Source organism: Gekko japonicus, unplaced genomic scaffold (assembly GCF_001447785.1).
Source record: "Gekko japonicus isolate JY-2015 unplaced genomic scaffold, Gekko_japonicus_V1.1 scaffold2114, whole genome shotgun sequence".
NCBI lineage: Eukaryota > Metazoa > Chordata > Lepidosauria > Squamata > Gekkonidae > Gekko > Gekko japonicus.
The window spans coordinates 1,273-18,995 of record NW_015162543.1 but is presented as its reverse complement, the minus strand read 5'-3'; the positions used below and the strand labels follow the sequence as shown (position 1 = coordinate 18,995).

At 47.0% G+C, this 17,723-nt stretch overlaps 2 protein-coding genes across 2 annotated transcripts; both read right to left on the bottom strand.

Moving 5' to 3' along the window:
* Nucleotides 1-1,312: 1,312 nt before the first annotated feature.
* On the bottom strand, nt 1,313-7,513 carry LOC107106219 (chromosome unknown open reading frame, human C1orf158). The gene is made up of 4 exons (XM_015406329.1): nt 7,403-7,513; nt 3,781-3,894; nt 2,908-3,085; nt 1,313-1,518 (listed from the first exon to the last, which is right to left on the bottom strand). The coding sequence occupies exons 1-4, from the start codon at nt 7,511-7,513 to the stop codon at nt 1,313-1,315; spliced, it is 609 nt and encodes a 202-aa protein (XP_015261815.1).
* A 5,399-nt stretch (nt 7,514-12,912) lies between these two features.
* LOC107106217 (arylacetamide deacetylase-like 3) lies at nt 12,913-17,066 on the bottom strand (the record flags this gene model as incomplete). The annotated part of the gene is made up of 3 exons (XM_015406328.1): nt 12,913-13,928; nt 15,617-15,680; nt 16,850-17,066. Coding segments are annotated over 3 exons (1,056 nt in total), but the record flags the coding sequence as incomplete, so codon positions are not given.
* Between the last annotated feature and the right edge of the window lie 657 nt (nt 17,067-17,723).

The following is a 17,723-nucleotide window of genomic DNA, read 5'->3' as shown; positions in this document are numbered from 1 at the left end:
TTGCTCTGTTGTTTTAGCAAGCCCACACTGGAACAGAAAAAGATGCGGCTCAAAACCACATTCAAATACCCCCAGGGCCGACACCATTCTGACTACAGAGTCACCCCTGAATGGCCATAAAACGGCCATAAATCGATGCAGGCAGTACCATAAAACCGAGAGATCAAGGGAAGTGAGACCAGCATGCCGTGTGGAGGCTACCATAAAATCCAGCAATCAAAGAACGTGAAAGTGGCACGCAATGTAGAGGGGAACTTCTGTTCCGGCGTGGGTTTGGTAAAATAGCAGAGCGAACGCTAGATGCAGAATGGGACCACGTCCACAGCAAGACAGCATCCAAATAACCCGGGGCAACAACAGGCTGAAACCAGGCTGGCTGCTGAAGGGAGGTAATGTAATGCAGAATGGGGGGGGGGGAAGGGAACCCGGAATAAAAAGAAGGCTGAACTCAGTTTTAGTGCAGAATTGCTTGGAGGAGACCGTGGCGAACATGGTCTAAAAGGAGAGTGCAGAAGAGCCAGAAACAAGAATGCTCAGCAGCAAATGCTCAGCCAACCAGCCGCGGACAATGTGGGGGGATGTGGGCTGCAGACCTGGACGTATGAACCTGGAACTTTCCACATGCAAAGCAGATGCTCTACCACTGAGCCATGACCCTTGGCCTAAGAGCCCTCTTGGCCTTCTGCTCACTCAAGGGCTCATGCCTGTGGCTCTACCCAGGTCCAAGACCTGCAGGAAGAGGAGGGGGAAAAATCAGGCTTGAATGAACCTCAGGTGATGCTGCCTTGCTGCCAACAAGTGATCTGCCTCTACTTTCTTACAGGAGGACACAGAATGCTTCTCTCTCTTTTTTGTATTAGTTGAGTAGAAGTACGGTATTTAATCCACTGTTGTGTAAGTGTGGTGTATTCAATCTGACCCAAAGTATGTATGTGAACTCTGTCACTGAAACACCATGTGAAGCTTTCATCCTGGGCTAGGACCCTAATCCCTCAATTACTATTGGTAGCCCAGGAAGAGCCGACCAATCACCAACGCCTAGTTCCAGAGGCGGGAACGAATGTGATTGGACCTTATCTCCTCAACCTCATAGGTTGATATTGTATAGTAGGGCGTGGCTCTATTAGCCGGGAGAGTTTAAAAGTGGAACAGCTTCAATGCTAAAGCTGTTCCGGCTATTCATGTTGATCTGTTTGGAGTTGAGTTACGAGTTGCTGAATAAAGCTGATCTTTTGCTGAAATCACTCTCTGACTCTTTGTTAAGTAGCCGACTTAACAGTAAGAACATAGATTTTTTCCCCCCTGTGCCCTTTCACAGATAAGCATCGATAGTTCTCGGGCGCAAATGCTCGTGGCTGGACTTCAGGAGGCGAGTGGTGACGGGGCGGGGGTGGGCGGGGTAAGCAGAAACCGGAGGCTTGAGGTAGGAAACGGTGTAGACGCTGCTCATCACGGTTGGGTCTTTCTGCTTCCATTTCCTCGTGAGATGCTCAAAAAGGCCATAGTTTGTGGGAGGCTCTGAAATGGGAAACGATTTTGCAATCCGTGAGATTCAAAAGGGCAGCACGGGAGAGCCTGGTCTCATCAGACGCTAAGCCGCCTCGGTACTTAGATGGGAGACCACCAAGGAAGGCTCTGCAGAGGAAGGCAATGGCCGACCACCTCTGCTTCCAGGCCTGTAGCTACAGTGGGACATCTCGGGGCCCGGCCCCCTGACTTACCGCCAAGGCCCCCCCCCCCCCCATCCAGCTCAGGCGCTCCCTTGGGGGTGTGCACAGGGATGTGTGCGGGGTGCCCCCTGACTTATCTAAAGGTAAAGGTAAAGGTTTCCCTTGCTCGAAAGCCAGTCAAATCCGACTCTAGGGTTGCGGTGCTCGTCTCCGTTTCAAAGCCGAAGAGCCAGCGCTGTCCAAAGACGCTTCCGTGGTCATGTGGCCGGCATGCCTAAACACCGAGGCGCACGGAACGCTGTTACCTTCCCACCGAAGCGGTACCTATTTATCTACTTGCAATTTCTTGCTTTCGAACTGCTAGGTTGGCAGGAGCTGGAACTAGAGACGGGAGCTCACTCCGTCATGCGGCACACTCGGGTCTCGAACTGCTGATCTACTGACCTGTCTGCTTCTCACTTGCCTTGAAAGCCCCTTGCTGGGGTTGGCATACATTGGTTGTAATCTGACGGCACACGCATATGTACGTGTGGACAAAAAGGCATGTGGAGATGGGGATATAAGCAGGAAAGGGATTGGGAAGGACTGAGCAGAAAAGCCAGAAAAGATCTGACCTCAGGGCCTCTGTTGGGAGGGAGAGGATAATTCACAATCGTGCCCAGGCCTGTAGCCAGGATGTTTTTTTGTTTGGGGGGTATTTACATTTTTAAGGGGGCAGTTAATTTACAGTTAATTTAATTAATCTGAATGCCTGTCTTCAAAGGGCGGGGAGCTCCAAGCCTGTTTCTAGCCCTTCCTTTCAAGGGACAGGACAGCAAGCACATCAGTTCTTAGGAAAAAGCCAAGCTCAGAGAACATTTAATTGCCTTCAGAAGGCATTTCAATGCCTCTTGCATTCCACAGAGCAAGAAAGCTTAGAAGGGCACTCAAGAGTGGTGCCTTCAATATATCTCCCACAATCCCCCTCTCTGCTAGCCCAGTCCTGCTGTGGACCACCTAGGTCATGGTGAGTCTTTCGAAAGCATTCCCACGAGCCTTTGGGAAACATGCAAAAATAAGGTTTCTGGCATGGCTATTTGTGGGGCAAGGCTTTTCTTTAAGGGGGCAGGGCCCCGAAATGCCCCACTGTAGCTACAGGCCTGTGCCTATGATCATGACCATGGGTTTCATCCTCCCAGGCAAGAATACCCCTCTGATGGCTCCCTGGCCTCCTCTTATACATCCCCGAGGCACCTACCGACAAGTGGGAAATCCGATTTCTCAGGAACCCAACCCATTTTGTGTCTGCTCCATTTGCGAAGGGGAGGCAGCAAAGGGTTACAGCTATGCCGAATGAAATTCTCATCGTATTGCGTTACCAAGTGTCGGTAGTTGGCTTCGTTGTGGTGCGTCAATACATGTTTCTTGGGCAGCCCCTAAAAGGAAATAAGGTGACACTTATTGATTTTTAATTTTTTTTAAAACCCTTTTGATCCATTTGTTATCTAAGTATTTAGACATAATTTCTCAGTCATTTTGCTCCCCAGGCGGTGTGCCCCCAGAATACACACAAGCAAGACTATTTTTGGGCAGGAACGCACAGGAACGGAGTTCCGGCTGGCTCCCAAGTTGGCCACGCCCAGCAGGAACTCATTAGCATAACAGGCCACACCCAGCAGCAGAAACTCATTAGGATTGGCTACAATAGGGGTGTGTGGCCTAACATGCAAAGGAGTTCCTGCTACCAAAAAAGCCCTGGGTCTTGACAACAAACAAGGTAAACAGAATAAGAAGCAAAAGGTCAGTGTGGCTGGATGACCACACTTCTGGTAACACGGGGTGTGGCCTAATAGGCTAATGAGTGGTGCAATCAGGGGTGTGGCCAATTATGCTAGTGAGTTCCTGCTGGGCTTTTTCTACAAAAAAAGCCCTGCACACAAGAATAGCCAGGAAGAGTCAGCCCCTCTGGGAGTTATCTAAGTATTTAGACATAATTTCTCAGTCATTTTGCTCCTCAGGCAGTGTGCCCCCAGAATACACACAAGAATAGCTAGGAAGAGTCAGCCCCTCTAGGAGTCTGAGAGGGAGGGAGAGACCAGGCGACCTTCCGTTTGACTCCCCCCTAACTTACTTCCAGTTTCTTCATATTTTTCCTCATCACTGTCCGGTCTGGTGCCTCAGTGGGGAAGCGAACGTAGTCTTTTCCATAGATGCTCTTGCAGGTTTTCTCGGGATCTTGTCTAAACTAGGACAATCCAAACAGACAGCGGCCGCTCATTTTGAAACCGAAACAGTTTATTCGTTTGTCTTCAAAAGGGCCATGGTCCTGAGGCCTTGATTTAGCAAGGCAGTGGCTGCAGGTTGGTTCTTTTGCAGCTTATAGGAAATAGAGAGACTTCTGCTGACTTTGTGCAATGTTTCTGTTAAATATGGGTTCCATGGATGAGCAGGCTCGAGTCTAGGGATCAGCTCAACTTTATTTGTGATTTCAGCAAGAGCAAGACAAGACTCCAGAGCCTCTATTAAATAGCATGCAATTGCCACACCCAAACATACTGCACTTCCAGCGATAGGCTATTCATATAACATTACTACTTGATTGGTCACTTTCAGAATCCTGGCAGGCTATTGTTCTTGTGCTTCAAGCTCAGCCAGTCTCTGGGGTGATTCAATCAGGAATGCTTCCGTTCCAATACATAACAGTTTCACTAGACCTTTCTATTGCTCAGGGAAGTGGGAAATTTGGGGTGCAAATTTATGTTTCTATTTTGCTAGTTCTTTGTTTTCTGCTTTTCCACTGGTTTCCATTTTTCCATTTCAATGGGACACGCATATTGTTACACCACAGCTGCCTAGTTTTCTATCCCAATGGGGGTGAAATTTGCAGGGATTCTATCTATACATATAACATTTCTGGGAATAGTGAAGCCATGGAGAAAAATATTGTCCCCCTTCCCTTTCGAAAAATCACTAGACTTTTTAGAGGAAAAACGAAGTCTACGCTAGGGTTACCAGTGTGGTGTAGTGGTTAAGAGTGGCGGACTCTAATATGGAGAACCGGGTTTGATTCCCCACTCCTCCACATGAAGCCAGCTTGGGTCAGTCACAGTCCTCACAGAGCTCTCTCCACCCCACCTACCACACAGGCTGTCTGTTGTGGGGAGAGGAAGGGAAGGTGATTGTAAGCCGCTCTGAGACTCTGAGTGAAGGGCGGGGTATAAATCCAACTCCTCTTTTTTGGTGTCCATCCTCTTTTGGACTCTTTTTTTTAAAAAAAACTGAAGGAAATGTCCCCTTTTGGGGTTGGAAGGTTAGGAATATTCCTAGTTAGCAGCAATGATCACAGCTTAAATCATAGGGGTATTTAAAATGAGATTTGTCATAGTGATCACTTGGTTGAAGTAGTCAGTCGGGAAATATGTCCTCTTTTTTGCTTTTCAAAATATGGTAACCCTAGTCTATGCAATATTGATTTTCTGTTGGAGTTTCAAGTCGCTTACACTTCAGTCATTACAGAGTTAGATGTTGTTTGTTAGCAAACAGGATGTTACGTTACATAATGTATTCAACGGGCGGGAAAGTTTGTGGGAGTTGTTTATCCTAATGAAGTGAAATGCTTTGATCTAGCATTAATGTATTCACAAGGTTTATGGCCCTTTGTGTGAACCAAAGAGTTAGTTCTCCTCTAGAAGCCGAGACAGATAGAAAGATGTAGCTGCTAGCATTTATTTCTGAAAGTAAGTATGTAACCTTTTTATTTTATTTCTTTTATCCAAAGTACCATACCCATGTTCTATTTTGTTTTGTAGTAAATATATTTTTCTTTTACTAAGTGTGGCTCTTGTGTTTGCAATACGACCATCTACCCTGAATCAAAGAATCCCAACATTTTCTCATCAGATCTAACTTCCAGCTGGAGCTGCACTCTCCGTTTCTTACATGGAGCTTCAGAGCTTCTGCCCGCTTTATCACATTTAAGATATTTAAAATGAGATTTGTCATAGTGATCACTTGGCTGAAGTAGTCAGTCAGGAAATATGTCTTCTTTTTTGCTTTTCAAAATATGGTCGCCCTAGTCTATGCAATATTGATTTTCTCATCAGATCTCATTTCCAGCTGGAGCCGCACTCTCCGCTTCTTACACGAAGCTTCAGAGCTTCTGCCCGCTTTATTACATTTAAGAAGCAAAGGAGGCGGAGAAAAGAAGAGAGAGTCCAGATGGAAGGGAAACACTTTCCCCTCGCCCCGGGTACCTGCCTCAAGAACCACAGGTGATTTTTGTTTAAAAAACACTAAACTATCGAAGAGACATCTATTCTTGTGCAGACTTTCAACACTGGGGGAGGGGTTAGTCCGGTGAAATCTTGGCCTCCATTTTTGGGTTGCCCAGCAACCCTGATAAACATTGCCGAAGCATGTGGCAGTGGAGGGGAGAAAAAAGCAGTGGCAGCAACTGGGGGAACCACAGGTGATTTTTGTTTAAAAAACACTAAACTATCGAAGAGACATCTATTCTTGTGCAGACTTTCAACACTGGGGGAGGGGTTAGTCCGGTGAAATCTTGGCCGCCATTTTTGGGGTTGCCCAGCAACCCTGATAAACGTTGCCGAAGCATGTGGCAGTGGAGAGGAGAAAAAAGCAGTGGCCACAACTGGGGAAAGTGGTCAGTGGTGGCCACAGACTGTGGCTAGGGCAGGATGTTTGGGGCAGAAGGCGGCAGTGTTGGGGGCAAAGGGGTAGGATGGAAGCAGCGGTTGGGGCAACTGGAAGGTGGGCTGCTGAGCAGAAGGGAAAGAAACGGGGGCCAGTGAGGCGATTGGGATATCTCCTCTCTTGCAAGATCCTTGTGGATCCTGGGATATCTCCTCTCTTGCAAGATCCTTGTGGATCCTCGTGGGAGTGCATGCTGAAGGAGAAAAACAAGACTCACTCATCATTTTGAAAAAGGAAGATGTTTCACACGAGGTTTTTTTGTTTTTGTTTTGCCTCTTCCACACATCTCCAAATTTGTCCATCCGAAGAACTGGGGGTGGTGGTGGTGGAAATCAATGGCAAAATATTTCTGTTTTCCTACCCATGCAAGATCCTTGTGGATCCTCGTGGGAGTGCATGCTGAAGGAGTAAAACAAGACTCGCTTATCATTTTGGAAAAGGAAGATGTTTCACACGAGGGTTTTTTGTTTTTGTCTCGCTTCTTCCACACATCTCCAAATTTGTCTATCCGAAGAACTGGGGGTGGTGGTGGTGGAAATCAATGGCAAAATATTTCTGTTTTCCTACCCAACGCTTCAAAACCCTAATTCCACCACCCTGGGGATTGTGGGGCAGCAAGGGGGAAACGGTTCTCCCCTTTGGGTTGCCAGCCTCCAGCTGCGGCCCAGAGATCTGATCTCCACACTACGGAGATCACTTTCTCCGGAAAAAAACGGCTGCTTTGGAGGGCGAACTCTCTACCATTAGTCCCTCCACTCCCCAAACCTGTCTGTCAAGTCTCCACTCCCAAATCTACAGGAATTTCACAACTCAGAATTGGAAACCTAGTTGTACTCCTCTCCCGTGTCCATTTTGCTGTGAAAATAAAACCACCTCTCTCTTTCTACACAATTGGGACAGATCTGGGTCGAAGCAACCCGATCCGGCACAGTGTGCCTAATTCAAACTATTGTTGACAATGCCCTTCCAAAGTCACACGCTATTTCCCCAGGCACTGACAGTAGTCTGAGAAGTTTTATCCGATCGTCTCCCCGTCATACCTTTCCCCTTTCTTCCAGCCAGTTGCCAATGAGCACTTTAGTGGAGTATTTTGGTTCTACTCTCCAGCCGGGGAGGTACCATTCCTGTGCACCGCTGTATGGAGTAAACATGGCCGTCTTTCACATGTTCTGTCCGCAAAGGCAAACGCTCCTAAGTTTCCATCTCTGTATGTGCAGAGCGGGACATTTAAGCCTATGGAGTGCCATGGTCTCAGATTCTCTGTTGTTGACCATCTCCACGGCAACTCTCCAGGCAACGAATGACTCCACCGCTGCGAAATAAATGGCATTATTCCACTGAAGCTGTGACGCGGAAACCAGATAAGGAGATGGTTACAACTCTATTGTGTAAGGTGTGTTTTATAAAAACGACTGTGTTTTAATAATATATGAGCCCAGGGCTTCTACCTATGAAACAGGAAGAAGAAGAAGAAGAAGGGAGAAGGAGGAGGAGATTGGTTTTATACCACACCCTTCACTCCCCGAAGGAGTCTCTGTGTGGCTTAGAATCTCCTTCCCCTTCCCACAACAGACACCCTGTGGTAGGTGGGGCTGAGAGAACTCTTTTGAGAACTGCTCGTGAATGAACAGCTCCAAAAGAACTTGTGACTGACCCAAAGTCACACCAGCAGCTGCATGTAGTTGGCTGGGGAATCAAACCCGGTTTTCCCAGATTAAAATCCATGCTCGTAACCACTACACCAAAGGGTGGGGTAGGGGGTTGGAAAGGAAACGAAGCTCTGTAGACATATCTGTGTGCATAGCCATGTGTGTGGAAATAAGTACGCCGAGTATCCCAACCCAGGACAGGGTGTGCTCTGCTTACCAAATGGGGTTGCCAGGCTCCACGTGGAGCCTGGAGATCTCCTGGGATTACTACTGCTCTGCAGACTACAGAGATCCGTTGCCCTGGAGAAAATATCTGCTTTGGAGAGTAGATCCTAAGGCCCTATAACTTGCTGAGGTCTCTTTGCTCACTCCACCCTCCCCAGGTTCCATCCACAAATCTCCAGGAATTCCCAATCCATAGTTGCCAACCCTATAATGCCAAAACATATGTTGGCCCCGGTCATACGGGCTGGAAAAAGCGGGGGGGGGAGCGTGGCTGTTTGCCCCGGAGCAAAATAATGTGCGCCTGCGCGATCAGGCGTCTGGTTGAGGTTCCATGGTTAGGGGGGAGGTGCCGATCACACGACGCGGCAAAGAAGCGGGGCGGCGCGGCAAACGGGGTTGTGGGATTTTTTAAAAACTGAAATGTGCGCATGCTCTGTTGGGTGCTTGTGCGCATCCCATGGAGACTTGGGGAAAAAAACCTTTTTGCGAGGGGACATGGGCGGGCGCCGGATGCCACGAGAAACACGATCAGACGCCCGCCCTTGCCCCGCAGTTTCCGGAAACTAGTACCTCCGAGGTACTAGTTTTTTACCCCACATCTTCGGCGGGAAGCCTCGGGTGAGCCACGGGAGCTCTACGCTTCCCAGATGTGGCGCTGTGATCGCACCCGGAAAATCTGCCTATCTTCCGTCTCTGTAGCGTGGCTAATGTGACCGGGGCCCATATTGAGCATTTATGTGGCACTTTTGGGGTTCAAAGTGTCTCTCATATATTGCATTCCTTACAAACAGGCCAGTAATGTGGGGCAGTATTATTCTTCACCTATGGCATGTCATTCCCCCAATCTGTCTGAGGTGAGAATGGTTCGTCTTTCAAGAGGGGTATGCAGCACAGAGAGAAATTCTAAAAATGAACAGGAGGAATCTGCTTATCTTTGTGTAGGAACTGGGAGACTTTAGCCAGATATATCTGAATATCTTGACAAACCCGCGAATATACCCCAGTAACAGAGAACAGGCCAGGGTTCTGCAAAAGTAATCAAATCATTTTAGGAAAGGAACCCTGGAATGAATTCCTTAAGGACTTGCTCCAGTGTGTAAGTTTGAACTCCAAAAGCAAGGGAGACATTTGGATGGGAAGCATTTTGGGAGCACCCCTGTTCCTTAAGCTATCATTTAAAATGGTCCTAGCTTGATCAGATTCTTTAAAAGTCATGTTGGGATGTTCTCTCTAAGCTGTGGAGCCAAAATTCTACTTTGTGAGCTTATTGGCATTAAAGTTGTGAGCAAGCGATTTGGCTACTGTATAAATCAGTCTGCTCTGGAGCCATGCAGAGCATGAAGAGCAAAGAGAAAAATGTGTGAGCCAGAGGCTACAAAACTGTGAGCTAGCTCACACTCACTCAGCTTAGAGGGAACACTGGTTGGGATCTTCCCTCTGAAATCCTTCAAACCGAACAGAACTCTGACCCTTTCATGAAGCGTAGAGCAGAAAGGGAAGCAGGGACGTCATCCTCTCTGACCCAGAACTGTGGACTTTGCTCTTTAAGAGCCAGCGTAGTGTAGAGTTAAACTTTGACTAGGGATAGGTAAAGGTTCCCTTGCTCGAAAGCCGGTCAAATCCGACTCTAGGGTTGTGGTGCTCATCTCCGTTTCCAAGCCGAAGAGCCAGCACTGTCTGAAGACGTTTCCGTGGTCATGTGGCTGGCATAAACTTGGAGACCCAAGTTCAAATCCCTACTCATCCTTGCAAACTCACTGGACAACCTTGGGCCAGTCGCTGTCTGTGAGCATAGCCTATTGAACAGGTTTGTTATGAGGAGGGAAGCCATGTGTATGCCTCCAACTGCTTAGGAGGAAGAGACTGTCAAAAATGTACTAGATAACTAAAGGTAAAGGTTCCCTTGCTCGAAAGCCAGTTGAATCCGACTCTAGGGTTGCGGTGCTCGTCTCCGTTTCCAAGCCGAAGAGCCAGCGCTGTCCGAAGACGTTTCCGTGGTCATGTGGCCGGCGTGACTAAACACCAAGGCGCACAGAACGCTGTTACCTTCCCACCGAAGTGGTACCTATTTATCTACTTGCAATGTCTTGCTTTCGAACTGCTAGATAACTAAGAAGCAGATAAAAGGCAGCTGTCTTGTCACTATGGTCTTCGTTGCTTCTCAGCTGAGCAGCTCTTGGGTGGAGGAAGTGAATGGAAATGAGGATCAGCAGAGATGTGTGTTTTTGGAATGGTATTCAATAGGCTGATGTTTAAAGCACCTTGGATGATGAGTGGAACTTTGGTTCAGTGGTTCTATTAACTGTTGCAGCTGCTTAGAGTCAGGGGCCTGGAACTATTCAGAAGACCCTGGCTTGGATCTTAAATAGGTGCCAGTCCCCCAGTTGGGACAGGGGATTCCCCCACCTCCAGGTTCTTTTGTCCACCATTGCTCCAAGTGGCGGTGGGGGGGGGCAACACCAGCTGCATCATTACATCACTTGGGGAAAAAACATACATGGAAAAAAACCAGAAGTGACAGAGGGTAGATGTAGGAATTGCTGGAAACTCTATAATTTGCCATAGACTTTTCGGCAACTCCTAGAGCAGTGGTGGCGAACCTATGGCACAGGTGCCAGAGGCGGCACTCAGAGCCCTCTCTGTGGGCACGCGTGCCACCGCCCCAGCCAGGCCCAGACCATCGTTAAAGTGTCAAATTCTCTGCCAAATAATTTTAAGTAAATGAAAGCATTTGGGATTGCTTTCCTTACTATGTTTGGATCATCTTAAGTTAATGTAGAAATAAAGTTTCTAAAGTAAAACCTCAGTATTCGGGTTAAATGGCCGTGTTGGCACTTTGCGATCAATAAGTGGGTTTTGGGTCGCAGTTTGGGCACTCGGTCTCTAAAAGATTCGCCATCACTGTCCTAGAGCTACCCTATGTCACTTCCAAGTTTTTCCCAAAAAGGATCTAGGGACAACAGCTGACGGCTCGTGCCCCCAGATCTCCACGCTCCCAATTGTCACTTGGCACGACAACGCTGATCATAAATAGTGCAAGAGCACAATGCTAGAAGAAGTCAACACCTCTGCCTCCCCCTCCTTCAGTATCCTCCTGCGCCCTCCCAGATTTGCTCTTGCACTGGACCTCCCCAGGAGCAGCAAAGTGTGGGGTCTGTCGTGTGAGAGGGAATCGGCGGAAATTTCCCTCCTGGATCCCGTGATGGGAGCACATGAGTGCAACTCCTCCTGCTACGCTGACAGAACGTTACCTTGGGATCCAAGCCGCAGTGACTGGAGGGACAGAGACGATTGTCCTGGGGTTGCCAAGATCCAGGTGGGTCCTGGAGATCTCCCAGAATTACAACTGACCTCCAGATCAGTTCCTTTGGAGGAAATGGCTGCGTTGCGGGATGGACTTTATGGCAGGACACCAGTGGAGCTCTCTCCCCTCCCCAAGCCCTGTCCTCCACAGACACCACCTCGACCTCTCCAGGAATTCCCCAACCTGGCGTTGGCATCCCTAGTGCTGCCTATCGTATCTAGAAGCATAACTGTGGAGAGGGAAGGAAGACTCCGTGCATGAAAACCAGGAGACACCACAGACTTTAAGAGATGCAATGTTTACTAGTGAAGTTCCCTCTCTCTATTGGACTCCAGCCACAGTGGAGCTACCCTCCTTCTAGAATTTCCTTTAATCCTCCTTGTTCATTTCCTGGAATGGATCAGCACATGGTGGTCCAAGAGGGGTCTGTATACTGGCCTGGATCAAGGAATGGAGTCGTGACAAGCACCACACTGCCCACCCGTTGGACTGTCAAAATGCGCCCCGCAGAACGTCCACTTAAACTACCAGAGAATTCTGTCGGGAGCTTTTCCTGGAGGCACTCAAACAGCCACTTGCACAGAAGGATGAAAGCAGATCAAGCACTAACACATAAAGATGCGCCGGATGAAGACTGTAGATTTTTCTGAGCATTCATTGGCACCAGAAACGTTTTATGGGCATTCTTTTTTGGTAAGTCGATCTCAGGACTGCGACAAGAGAAGTGAGATAAAAATGTTTACCACCATCACCCACCATCATAACAAATCAGAATAATGTCTGTAAAAGGGTCCGTGGGTCTGTTGAACTTAAGATGCGTTGGTCCAGGGTGCCCCCTAACCAATCAACACCATCCCCAGAAACTGCGTCTTCCTGACAAGCTAGAAGCACTGTAGATATTCCTTTATTTCAAATATTTACTCAGTGACACTTAAACCCAGCTTTGTCTCCTTTTGATTGGGAACCCTGATTGATGAAGAGCCAAATTTGAATCCAGTAGCACTTCAGAGACCAACAAGATTTTTGAGGTAAAAGCAGGGCTATTTTTGGGCAGGAACGCACAGGAACGGAGTTCCAGCTGGCTCCCAAGTTGGCCACGCCCAGCAGGAACTCATTAGCATTAGGATCGGCTACAATTAGGGGTGTGTGGCCTAACATGTAAAGGAGTTCCTGCTCCAAAAAGAAAGCCCTGGGTTTTGTCAACAAGCAAGGTAAAGAGAATAAGAAGCAAAAGGTGGGTGTGGCTGGGTGACCACACTTCTGGTAACATGGGGGTGTGGCCTATATGCAAATGAGTTGTGCTGTCAGGGGTGTGGCCTAATATGCTAGTGAGTTCCTGCTGTTGGGTGTGGCCTATTATGCTAATGAGTTCCTGCTGGGCTTTTTCTACGAAAAAAGCCCTGGGTAAAAGCTTTTAAGAGGCAAAGCTCCCTGGGTCAGAGTTGACAAGGGGAACTTTGACTCCTGAAAACTTATACCCCCAAAGATCTTGTTGGTCACCAAGGAAGGCGCTCTTGAACTTGAATCTAGCTCTTGTACTGCAGAGCAACGTGGCTACCCTCCTGAAACAGATTGATGGAATATCCCGTCCTTGAAGTGCAGCGAGATAGTTTCTACAAGCTTTGGATAAACCTGACAACGTTATCCAGCCCTTGCTTCCCAGATGGAAAAGTAAACCAGCCATTATCGAAGAAGTTTACGATTCCATGGAATCCGTTAATAATGTGATACCAAGTCACGGGGACCCCATTGTCCTCTAATCTTTTCTTGTACAGTAACCCGTCGTCCCGCAAAATGTCATATTCGCAGGTGACGATACACGTCTGGGGGAGCTTTCGAACCACAGAGTCTTCGGCGATCAGCGGTGAAATTTCTGGCACGAACACATTCTTAAGTTCTTCGTACACCTCGTCGTCACAAGCGACGGGCACCGGAGGCTTGTAACCTCTGGCCTTGAATTCCTTCGGGATGTTGTCTGCACTTAGCCACTTCCTGTAGCGCAGTTTCAGATCCGCAGGGATATGACACCCTTGCAAGAGCTCTTCCAGTAAGGAGGTGTCTCCATTCAGGTAATGTAGGAAGAAGAATGCAGCCTTTTCCCGGTATAAAATGGGTACAGCCTGGTTTTGCTGATACGAAGGTAAGTGGAAGTCTATGGCTTGAAGACCGGGATAAATGAGGATCTGGGCACACACCTTCGCAAGGCCCTGTCGACCCACTAAGGTTTGGCACACGACAGAGGCCAGGCTGGCCCCGGCACTATCGCCTGCAACAATGACACGGGTGCTGTCCACACCATAGTCGTCGGCGGTTTGAAGGAAGTGGGTGGTGGCAGCGAGACAGTCGTTCAGCGGAGCCGGATACTTGTGTTCGGGACACAGGCGGTACCTAAATCCATTGACACAAATTGGAAATCTAATTATTCTCTATTTAGCTGGGGCTTGGTAAGCCGGGGGGGTGGGGTGGAGAGAGAGAGCGAGAGAGAGAGAGAGAGAGAGCGCACTTCGTTATCACAGCTGTACATAAAAAGTTGGATCACAGATTTGTGATTTAAATGTCTTTTCCCTTCAGTGATTGGCTGATGTAAACAACCATTCACAACAGCTGCACAAGGCCAGACTCCAACAGGATTGCAACAGGAAAAAGGATTCTGAAGAAAATGGTGACTTAATTAGCCGGAAGACCGTCAATTCATTTGTTACCAGGACATTCAGAAATCGTTACACTTTACTGGGATTGTTTGCACTGTACGTACAGATTGTTTGCACTGTACGTAATAACAATCTGTTTTTATGTGGTTTGCTCTTTTTCTTTTCTTTTTGTGGCCTCCAGTACCTTTTGTGGCTTGTTAAGCCAGGGCACCTGAATGATTACTCACAATGTATCACCAATGTCCTTTATGACTTAAGAATTAAGACTTCCTCTGTTGCACTCCGTGGGTTGCCCTACACAACTCACCTCCCTATCACCAATGTCCTTTATGACTTAAGAATTACGGTAAGACTTCTTCTGTTGCACTCCGTGGGTTGCCTTGCACAACTCACCTCCCTGATTCTGGTTCAACTAGGAGAATGTCTAGAATTAATTCCAGAAGCATGCACAGTTGCCCCACAACACCCACTTTCCCTTCCTGCACATCTTTCTTTTGTATCACCCATGTGCACAAATATATTAACAAAACACCCCCCCCCAAAAAAACAACAACAACACCATCCAATCTTTGAGGGATTGCATGCACAGGCATTTCAAGATTCTTTTTGTGCAGTGTTTTTTATTGGTGTGTCCATTGGCTCCTATGAGCGGGTAATATTTATTTGTTAATACTTGTAAATCTTTACTTTCTCCCCTTCATGGGCTGGCATAGAAAATCACCATCGTATATTCATCCAGCAACCAGAAACATTGGCTTGTATCTTATAGTTCTGCTCAGCCTTTGGAGGATGGATGTTCATTCACTCATTCATTCATTCATTCACTTCACTCACTCACTCACTCATTCATTCATTCATTCATATAGTTCATTCATATAGTTCATTTGTACCCCACCTTTCAGGAACCCAAAGTGGCTTACATGGTTCTCCCCTCCTCTGTTATATCCTCACAGCAATCCTGTGAGGTAGGTAAAGATAGTAGTGTTTGAGTGGCCCAAGAATACCCAGTGAGCTTCCATGGCAGAGTGGGGATTCAAACCCGGGTCTCCCAGGTCCTAGTCTGACACTCTAACCATTACACCACTCTGGCTTTCCAATGACTTCCAAGGTCCCCTCCCATATTCTACGGAAGGGGCATCTGACATTAACAATGAAGGAGGTGCCCTCGGGCCATTAAATCCAGAGTCTAAAATGATCTCAGTTCGCCCTTGAATGATGTAAGAGAACAGATGAAACCACTGATTTCAGAATAGCAGTTTTCACAGGTTTCCGAAAGGGAGACACTGCCAAGAAGACATACGGAAGCATCCTGGCTCATGTCCGTCACATGATCAGGTTGCTTCTGCTGTCGGGGGACAGAGATGTTTCCCTACCAAGTACATGACACACTTCTGTCAACACCGCGGCCCACTGGGCTTGACTTACTCCACAGACACCACCACCGATTCGCTTTCTTTGGAGATATAACGGCACATCTTCTCATAGGATCCTGCAAAGCAGATGTTTCCAGAGATGTCTTATTTGTGAATGACAGAATGGCACCTCCCCTCCCGCTGCCACTATTTGTGTTCCTCCCACTCCATCCCCGGATGATAGCCACCCAGGGAAATGCAGGCACAAAACAGGCTAGTAAAACTGCAAAGCTACAAAGAAACTGTAAGCAGTAAAACATTCCTGAGCAGGGTTCCCTCTAATCTGAGTTAGTGTGAGCTAGCTCACAGTTTTTTAGCCTCTGGCTCACACATTTTTGTCTTAGCTCAGGAAGGATGGCTCCAGAGCAAACTAATTTATGCAGCGGCCAAATCGCTCACTCACAGCTTTAATGTCAATAGCTCACAAAGTAGAGTTCTTGCTCACAAGACTCCACAGCTTAGAGCAGTGATGGCGAACCTTTTAGAGACCGAGTGCCCAAACTGCGACCCAAAACCCACGTATTTATCGCAAAGTGCCAACACGGCAATTTAACCTGAATACTGAGGTTTTACTTTAGAAAAAAACCACTCATACATTAACTTAAGATGATCCAAACAAAGTAAGGAAAGCAATCCCAAATGCTTTCATTTACTTAAAATTATTTGGCAGAGAATTCGACACTTTAATGATGGTCTGGGCCTGGCTGGGGCAATGGCATGCGTGCCCACAGAGAGGGCTCTGAGTGCCACCTCTGGCACCCGTGCCATAGGTTCGCCACCACTGGCTTAGAGGGAGCATTGTTCCTGAGCATTAGGGCAGGGAGGGTGTGCGATTGCAGAAGGGAACAGAAGATGGCACAGAAAATAAATAATTGCAGGGATGAACAATTTGAAATCATCACTACCAGATTATATCCCTAGGAATTCCTGAAAAGGCTCCCTACAGAATGTAAGAGGGTAGGACTGAGGGAATATCTACCCTATCTACCCTATCTATCCATCCATCTATCCATCTATATCCATCCATCTATATCCATCTATCCATCTATATCTATCCATCCATCCATCCATCCATCCATCCATCCCTATATCTATATCTATATCTATCTATCTATCATCTATCTATCATCTATCTATCTATCTTCATTATCAGGAGGAACTTTCCCATGCAAATTCAGTGAACCATCCGTACTTCAAAGGCTACGTAGGATTACGGCACAGAGAAAGTTTGGAAGATGCAACTCACTGATGCTTCCAAACATCCATCCGCCTCCATGAAAGAAAACGATGCCTTTCCTTCGGCCAGCAGAGGGAGCTTTGGGCTGGTAAATCCGGACGAGTACATGTTTAAACTTCATGTCCTTTATGAAAAGTTTGGCGTCTGGTCCTTGCTTTCGTCCATTCCGCCAGTACCGGACGAACTGGACTTGACTGCAGATATGTAGATTCTCCAAAATCTTTCCCTTTGTGGAGAGGAGAAGGGGGGGGGGAGAGAATGGAAAGATTCAGTCAAAAGCTATCACCCTCCCCCTTGTGCCTTGAAGACTTTCAAAAACTTATTAAAATAATTAAAGAAGTTACTTCAATACAAGTTCCATTCACATCGGAAACAGTGTTTTTAAATACCTGGCCATCAGAATTAATGAAGAGACCACATAAAGCAACTATCGAAATAATGCTAGACGCTGCCAAGACCACAATTGCTACTCTTTGGAAAGATATTAAAGCTTCAACAACAGAAAATTGGTTCCGAAAATTATGGAATCACTATTTAATGGATTCTGTTTCAAGCAAACTAGACACTACTTCTCAAAGTCCAAAACATCAAAGGTTTGTTGAAAAGTGGTACCCAATTTTAGATTATCTATCTCAACAACAATTTATCTCCTCTGAATGGTCCCAATTCTATAAGTGAATTTAACAAGGGTTTTTTTTCCTATTGAACTGAAGGCTCATGAATACATATCTTCTGTACACAAATATGGTAACATTATCCTTAATTCCTGTAGTGTGTTTTTCAAATGTATGTTGCACCGTTATTATTATTGTTTATTTTCCTTGTTTAGCTACTTCACTGTATATATGTTTTAATATTATACTTTTATTATTATTATTATTTT

Coding starts and splice junctions, on each gene's coding strand:
- LOC107106219 (XM_015406329.1), bottom strand. CDS start 7,513: ATGTTTACTCCATACAGCGGTGCACAGGAATGGTACCTCCCCGGCTGG. Junction 3,895..7,402: donor GGCTGGAAGAAAGGGGAAAG/GTATGACGGGGA, acceptor GGATTGTCCTAG/TTTAGACAAGATCCCGAGAA. Junction 1,519..2,907: donor ATCGGATTTCCCACTTGTCG/GTAGGTGCCTCG, acceptor TTCCCATTTCAG/AGCCTCCCACAAACTATGGC.